The sequence below is a fragment of the Physeter macrocephalus genome, chromosome 7, assembly GCF_002837175.3.
Source record: "Physeter macrocephalus isolate SW-GA chromosome 7, ASM283717v5, whole genome shotgun sequence".
In the NCBI taxonomy this organism is placed as follows: Eukaryota; Metazoa; Chordata; class Mammalia; order Artiodactyla; family Physeteridae; genus Physeter; species Physeter macrocephalus.
The window spans coordinates 37,617,834-37,626,985 of NC_041220.1; the positions used below are offsets into that span (position 1 = coordinate 37,617,834).

At 33.8% G+C, this 9,152-nt stretch overlaps 1 protein-coding gene across 1 annotated transcript in view; it reads left to right on the plus strand.

The window, feature by feature from the left end:
- The first annotated feature begins 339 nt into the window (after nucleotides 1-339).
- Nucleotides 340-9,152, plus strand: part of LOC102983168 (UDP-glucuronosyltransferase 2A1-like) — an 80,664-nt gene continuing 71,851 nt past the window's right edge. The window contains 2 exon segments of the mRNA XM_055085743.1: nucleotides 340-732; nucleotides 734-1,058. Coding sequence (XP_054941718.1) covers nucleotides 340-732; nucleotides 734-1,058 — 718 coding nt within the window.

Here is a 9,152-nt window from a genome sequence, read left to right on the forward strand (position 1 = left end):
GGCTTTATGCAGCTTAGTAGTAATAATTTAACAATTATAAGATGCAAAGAAAGGATTGAAGGATCAACTTCAAGAAAAAGATCAGAGAGCAAGAATCATCACCAAAGCTAAAGCAACAGGTTGAGAGACAAGACACATGCATGATACCCCTAAATCTCCAATTATTACAAAATTATGATTATAGAGCTACCATGACTAATATTTTGTAGACAGAAGGCTCTTAAGAGTATCAGTGGTTTGAATCAAAACTGAGAATAATTTGTCTCTCCTTTTTTGCTTAAAAAGCAGAGAAATTCGTTTGTGCCACACCTCATTGAATCTTCTACATCAAGCGACATCATGTTGAACAAGAACATTCTGCTGTTGGCTCTTCAGATAAGTCTCCTAGGAACCAGTCTTGGTGGGAATGTTTTGATTTGGCCAATGGAAGGTAGTCATTGGCTAAATGTTAAGATAATTGTAGATGAGCTAATTAAAAAAGAGCATAATGTGTCTGTCCTAGTTGCTTCTGGTGCACTTTTCATCACGCTGACCTCTAACCCATCTCTGATATTTGAAATATATAAGGTGCCCTTTGGCAAAGAAAGAATAGAAGGATTGATCAAGGACTTTGTTATGACACGGATGGAAAATAGACCATCTCCTTTAACAATTTGGAGATTCTATCAGGAGATGGCCAAAGTCATCAAGGACTTCCATATGGTGGCTAGAGAAGTCTGTGATGGTGTTCTCAAAAAACCAAAATCTAATGGAAAAGCTGAAGAAAAGCAAATTTGAGGTCTTGGTATCAGATCCAGTATTTCCTTGTGGTGATATAATAGCTTTAAAACTGAGAATTCCATTTATATACTCCTTGAGGTTTTCTCCAGCCTCAACAGTGGAAAAACACTGTGGGAAGGTACCATACCCTCCTTCCTATGTTCCTGCTATTTTATCAGAACTTACTGACCAGATGTCTTTCACTGACAGAATAAGAAATTTCATTTCCTACCATCTACAGGACTACATGTTTAATATGCTTTGGAAATCATGGGATTCCTACTATAGTAAAGATTTGGGTATGTTACATTTTTTATTATTTAAGTTTGAACAAACCGAGCTTTGTATCACTTCTCTATTTCCCTATGGCTATTCTTCTTCAATCCTACATATTGATTACTGTCTATTACTATCATTTGACAGCAGGAAAGAACATAAAAGACACTATGCTTTGGAACTACAGTGTGTTGTTTTCTAATTTTATGGACTTGAAGGTACCAAATAAGTTCTTTTATGGATAACATCTGGTGACAAATACCTAAGTTTAAAAATAGGGCTAAATTCTCATTTAGATATTGCATTGAAAATAGAAATTGCCTAGAAACTTCAGTGGGGTATAGGAAAAGCTGGAAGAAATTAAGCTTTCTACAAGCCCATTATTATAAACATTTGTGCGTGTGTATTTAAAAACATACATGTTTACGGAAAATGTTTGATTATTGCACATAGATTTCCTACTGTTTACTAGGCTCTCCCTTAGATAGAGAGGTTACAACAAAGACTGAGATCAAGTTCTTGGATTCAAGGATTTCACAGTCAAGCAGAAGAGATGTCAGACATGAAAAGGAATACTTACAGTATGAATGATGTGAGTAATGAAAATATGTATAAAGGACGGAGATAGTATAAAGGAGACAGGCAGTATGTGATGAGAGAGAGTGGTATTCTGAAAAACTTCAGAGTTGAGGTGTTGCACCTCAAAAGGAAATTTTTAAACAGTGAATATAAATTTTCCTGCAAATTAAGTGTGTGGAAGGAAGCTCAATATTGTGGAGTCTTAAAATAGCATGTGTGTGCTGGGTATTACTGATGATTCAGTATTTATGAAGGTCAAAGTATAAAGTCAGGAAGCATGGGGAAGAATTTTGGAGCTGTCAGGATTGCAAGAATGAATTTATTCAATACGTATTTACAAAGCCTCTAGTATGTCATGCTAAGCATTTTAGTGTTTAGCTAAAAAGCAACTGGGGAAAGTTGCATCATGGGAAAGAGATTCACTATGACTGGATTGCATTTTATGTAAAATACTTGGATAGATGCGGACCTAGAGTGGGAGGGTTGTTAGACAGTAGGTTATTGCATCCCTCCTGGAAAGATGCCGTAAGAGCATGCACTAGTGAAGTAGCTTATAAATGGAGAAAAATAATGCAGATGAGACTATAAAGTAAGGCAGTTAGGAGAGCAGGCTCCTGATAACCAGTTTCTAATTAAGAGTGTGTGATCATGGATGGGTAATTAAGCCTCTTGTACCTGCACTTATTTATCCCATCTCTAACAGGGTTACTGAAAGAACTAAATGAGTTAACATATAACAGGATTTTAAGATAGTGTCTAGGAACTAGTAACCATTCAAATTAGTGTTAGCTCTTTATCAGGTAAAATTAATAAGAGGTGATAACTGATTGGTGTGGAGTATTAATAGTGATGAGGAAGAGATTAAAATGGTTTATTCTTGTGATATAATTGACATATAACATTAATTAGCTTCAGATGAACAACATAATGATTCGATATTTGTATATATTTGCTAAATGATCACCACAGTAAGTCTGGTTAACATCTGCCACCACTCATAGTTACAATTTTTTTTCTTGTGATATAATTTAAACATATACTCTTTTAGCAACTTTCAAATATACAATACAGCTTATTATCATTAACTATAGTCACCATGCTGTACATTATATTCCCAGGGCTTATTTATTTTATAACTGGAAGTTTGTACCCTTTGACCCCCTTCACCCATTTCACCCACCCTCTACCCCTCACCTCTGGCAACCACCAATATGTTCTACTGTATCTATGAGTTAAGGGGTTTTTTTGTTTTCTTTTAGGTTACACACATAAGTGAGATTGTATGGTATTTGTCTTTTCTGTCTTATTTCACCTAGCATAATGTCCTCAAGGTCCATCCATGTTGTCCCAAATGGCAGGATTTCCTCCTTTGTTATGGCTAAGTAATATTCCATTGTGTGTGTGTGTGTGTGTGTGTGTGTGTGTGTGTGTGTGTGTGTGTGTGTAGCCAAGATATGAAAACAACATTGGTGGATAAATAAAGAAAATGTGATACCACATGTAGCTATTGTAAATAATGCTGAAATGAACATGGGGGTATAGATATATTTTCAAGTTAGTTTTCATTTCCTTCTATAAATATTCAGAAGTGGAATTGTTGGATCATATGGTAGTTCTATTTCTTATTTTTTGAGGAACCTCCATACTGTTTTCCATAGTGGCTGTACCAATTTACTTTCCTACCAACATTTTACAAGGGTTCCCTTTTCTCCACATCCTCATCAACATTTATCTTTTATTTTTTTGGTAACAGTCAAGAGGTGTGAGGTAATTGCTCAGTGTGGTTTTGATTTGCATTTCCTTGATGATTAGTGTTGTTGAGCACCTTTTCATGTATCTGTTGGCCATCTGTATGTCTTTGGAAAAATGTCATTTCAGATCCTCTGCCCATTTTCAGTTATATTGTTTGTATTTTTGCTACGAAGTTGTATAACTTTTCATATATTTTGGATATTAGCCCCTTATCAGATATATGATTTGCAAATATTTTCTCCCATATGATAGGTTGCCTTTTTATTTTGTTGATAGTTTCCTTTTTTGTGCAGAAGCTTTTTAGTTTGATGTAGTCCTACTTATTTATTTTTGCTTTTGTTGCTTTTGCTTTTGGTAGTAAATCCAAAAAACATCATCAAGACCTATGTCAAGGAGTTTAGCGCCTATGTTTTCTTCTAGGAGTTTTGTGGTTTCAGTTCAAACCATATGTCTTTAAACCATTTCAAGTTAATTTTTGTACATGATGTAAGGTAAGGGTCCAGTTTCATTCTTTCACATGTGGTTGTGCAGTTTTTCCAACATGATTTATTGAAGAGCCTGTCTTCTCCACTGTATATTCTTGGCTCCTTTGTTATAAATTAATTGACCATATATGAGTGGGTGTATGGGTGAGTAGTATTAAGAGGGATGTAAGTTACAATTGGCTCATCATATTCTCTGGATATATTAAATAGTTTCCCCCAAACAAAAACAGATATTTATCTCCTGGAATCCAAAAAAAGTCTACCTGTTCTGATTCTTAGAGAGAATAAGCTCAGCTACTATGACAATCATGGACTACCCTATGAAGATAAAAGTGAATGGTCAACATCATAGAGCTAAAACTGGACCTTAAAAATTAAGAAAGAGGACAAAGAAATGGCAATTTTACAAGGCAACAAAGCTGTCAAGATTTTGAAAACTCTTTAATCTCCTCATGCATGTAGTAAACTAAAAGTGACATCTGAACATGTGCAGAATCTCAGTTAATGAACTAGAGGAATGTACATGGAGAGTTCCTTGGTCACAGTATGTGTCTACATTTTCATCTCATCATTTATGTTTTTATCAACTACTTGTTCTCGACTTGAGATAATAATTATCAGGATTACGATGTTCTTTATTTATGTTGGTGAAATTATCCCTAGGTAAACCTTCTCCATGCTGGCAATCTCAAAATCACATGTTTCATTGTATTTTGTTTGTAAGTTAATACCGGTAATAAAACCACACTATTTTCCCATCTTAAGATATTAGAATAATCTTCCTTAACAATTTGTTCATGGGAATGTAATGAAGATTTCTAGAAAGGTTCTTACCCTCTGATTTTGATAATCTCATGTTTCTAATCAAATTACACTCTTCCGACTTGGTGGGGGGTGGTGTGTGTGTGGTGTGTGTGTGTGTGTGTGTGTGTGTGTGTGTGTGTGTGTAGCCAAGATATGAAAACAACATTGGTGGATAAATAAAGAAAATGTGATACCACATGTAGCTATTGTAAATAATGCTGAAATGAACATGGGGGTATAGATATATTTTCAAGTTAGTTTTCATTTCCTTCTATAAATATTCAGAAGTGGAATTGTTGGATCATATGGTAGTTCTATTTCTTATTTTTTGAGGAACCTCCATACTGTTTTCCATAGTGGCTGTATCAATTTACTTTCCTACCAACATTTTACAAGGGTTCCCTTTTCTCCACATCCTCATCAACATTTATCTTTTATTTTTTTGGTAACAGTCAAGAGGTGTGAGGTAATTGCTCAGTATGGTTTTGATTTGCATTTCCTTGATGATTAGTGTTGTTGAGCACCTTTTCATGTATCTGTTGGCCATCTGTATGTCTTTGGAAAAATGTCATTTCAGATCCTCTGCCCATTTTCAGTTATATTGTTTGTATTTTTGCTACGAAGTTGTATAACTTTTCATATATTTTGGATATTAGCCCCTTATCAGATATATGATTTGCAAATATTTTCTCCCATATGATAGGTTGCCTTTTTATTTTGTTGATAGTTTCCTTTTTTGTGCAGAAGCTTTTTAGTTTGATGTAGTCCTACTTATTTATTTTTGCTTTTGTTGCTTTTGCTTTTGGTAGTAAATCCAAAAAACATCATCAAGACCTATGTCAAGGAGTTTAGCGCCTATGTTTTCTTCTAGGAGTTTTGTGGTTTCAGTTCAAACCATATGTCTTTAAACCATTTCAAGTTAATTTTTGTACATGATGTAAGGTAAGGGTCCAGTTTCATTCTTTCACATGTGGTTGTGCAGTTTTTCCAACATGATTTATTGAAGAGCCTGTCTTCTCCACTGTATATTCTTGGCTCCTTTGTTATAAATTAATTGACCATATATGAGTGGGTGTATGGGTGAGTAGTATTAAGAGGGATGTAAGTTACAATTGGCTCATCATATTCTCTGGATATATTAAATAGTTTCCCCCAAACAAAAACAGATATTTATCTCCTGGAATCCAAAAAAAGTCTACCTGTTCTGATTCTTAGAGAGAATAAGCTCAGCTACTATGACAATCATGGACTACCCTATGAAGATAAAAGTGAATGGTCAACATCATAGAGCTAAAACTGGACCTTAAAAATTAAGAAAGAGGACAAAGAAATGGCAATTTTACAAGGCAACAAAGCTGTCAAGATTTTGAAAACTCTTTAATCTCCTCATGCATGTAGTAAACTAACAGTGACATCTGAACATGTGCAGAATCTCAGTTAATGAGCTAGAGGAATGTACATGGAGAGTTCCTTGGTCACAGTATGTGTCTATATTTTCATCTCATCATTTATGTTTTTATCAACTACTTGTTCTCGACTTGAGATAATAATTATCAGGATTACGATGTTCTTTATTTATGTTGGTGAAATTATCCCTAGGTAAACCTTCTCCATGCTGGCAATCTCAAAATCACATGTTTCATTGTATTTTGTTTGTAAGTTAATACCGGTAATAAAACCACACTATTTTCCCATCTTAAGATATTAGAATAATCTTTCTTAACAATTTGTTCATGGGAATGTAATGAAGATTTCTAGAAAGGTTCTTACCCTCTGATTTTGATAATCTCATGTTTCTAATCAAATTACACTCTTCCGACTTAGAATGTCTATTTAAACTTTGATTTACTAAAACATAATATTCTTATTGATGTCCAGGGACTTGAGCACTCATATTCAAAAGGTCAGGTAAGAAATAAAAGTACTGACATGATAGAGTAATTTATTTTTTTTGCAAGACTTTGTACATGTGGAATGATAAATGAGGATGATGAACAGAACTGACTTGTAAAAATAACTTATTTCCAATTTGTAATTTGAATTTACCTTTTAATTTAGCTTGACTGCTCTAATCAAAGTCATTGAAACAAATCCATATCTACTCAGTTCTCAAATTGTCACACCTGAGTAAATAAATAGAGGACAACTTTCTTTCTATAAGATTATTTTTCTGCAGTGGTATGCTGTAAGAACCTCAGAGTGCGTCCATCTCTGCTAATTGCTAGGAATTGGATATTATCATGTGAAAATTACTTCTTTTATTTCAGGTAACAGGTATTTGGTTGAAACTCATGGATATTATAGTAAGAGCAGGCAATATTTGTTGATAAGTGCTTCACATGTAATATATACCTTAATCTTTGCAATGAACTTGTGAAGAAAAATCTACTATCACAAATGAGAATATTGAGGCTTAGAAATAGTGAACATGTTAAAATCAAATCATATAGCTACTAGGTTGAGAGAATTTTCAAACAATTCTTTCTGACACCAAAGCGTCTAGAACAATTTTTTTCTCCTTTAAAATCTTCAGGTAAAAATTCATCAATTATTCAGAATATTTTAGGTTTAAACTTTCTTGGATACTTTTCTTCTTCCTTTCAATATATTTAGTTTTTACAATCTGCTATTCTATTTCTCACCTATTTAATTTGCCGAATTGAGTTTAATTGGACCATGTTATCACTAAGAACATTGTTATTCCTTTAGGCATAGCAATTCTGTTGCCTGGGGCAATTTGCCTGAGGATAGCTTTCTGGTCTTAAGAGAGCTTCACTTTAACTGAAAGTTAGAAACGGCTTCTGCAGATTTCAAATATATTTATCTAAAGTTGATCCAGGTAAATTTTATTTTTGTTTATATTAACAACAAAAAAGCTGCCACCAAAATTGGGGAAACATTTAGGGAAATGATAATGTAGCATTTTAATGCCAGTAAAAATATTTATAATCCATAAATATTACCTCTTGCTACCAACAGTTTTACCCTGTGGCCACTATAAAAACAAACATTTTTTTGTGAGTAACTTTTACATATTAGATTTATATAAATATACAATGTATTTTTATATATGAATAATCTCTAAAAACGAATGCCATCTATAATAACAATAGACAATCATGCAAATATATTAAGTTCAATAGGAAAAACAGTAGACCTTCATAAAAGGAAAAAGCTTGACCATAGTATTCAGATCTTCACATGAACGAGGTACTCACTAAGCACAGGTAATTAATGTAAAATAAAGTGTTAGAAACGAGACATATTTGAGTGTGTGTATCTGCACAGTGCTTGATTTCCAGTTGTCATTTTAAAGGAGAAAAAATATATTGGAATATACTCTTCTTTTCCCTGAAGAGGAATATATTTTGGTTTGGGACATTGTTTTTCTTTCTTTTATTCTCTTCCTGTCTTTCCTTTGCTTCCCTCTCTCCTTCCTTCCTTTCTTCTTCTATTTCAAAATTTAAGTTAATCTTGATTGGTTAGAATTTTTCAAATCACAATTGGTAGCATTCCCTTTTACACAATTACCCATCAGCCAGATGATAACCATAGGCGGCTTGACAACCAAGATGGAACTTGCTGTGGGACATGCACAATTCCCAGAAAGAGTTTTCACTCTTTTTTGCTCCCACTCAGTGAAAGGGAATGAGGTTATAATCTTCATAGGTATAATCTTGAGCTTTATATCTGTGTATTTCTTAAATCATTTTTGAACCTTGCAACTGAATATATTGTTAGTGATAGGTCATTTGTGATGTGCCTGGAGACTGAGCATGACTGACACTTGTGGAGAAAATTGCAAGTGTTTGGGAACATCTACACTAAAGCTCAGGTGCCCCAGGGGGAAGAGGGGAGGTGGGTCTAAGTGATGAGATCTAGGTAATCTGATCTGGTTAAATTGATCATTTTAAAGTCAGATTCTCTCCCTACAATATCAAATATAGCTGACATTTATTGAGTGCAAATGCTATTCTGAATAATTTACATGCATTGCTTCATTCAGTCCTCATAACTACAGAAAATAGGCATAGTCATTCTCCCCTATTTCGTAATGATGCTGAGTAATTTGCCTGAGGTTACAATCAAGGAAGTGGTGAAGGATTTAATGCCAGACCCAGGGCTAAAAAGAAAACTTTAGACAATACTCAGTGTATACAGGGTAAAACAAAAGGAAAAAAAGAAAGTTCACCTATATTTAAAATTTCAAATTAGATTTCTGTGCATTAATTTCGCATCTGGCTACTTTACCAAATTCATTGATTAGCTCTAGTAGTTTTCTGGTAGAATTAATGTACAGAAATCTCTTGCATTCCTATACACTAATGATGAAAAATATGAAAGACAAATTAAGGAAACACTCCCATTTACCATTGCAACAAAAAGAACAAAATACCTAGGAATAAACCTACCTCAGGAGACAAAAGACCTGTATGCAGAAAATTATAAGACACTGACAAAAGAAATTAAAGATGATACAAACAGATGGAGAGATAT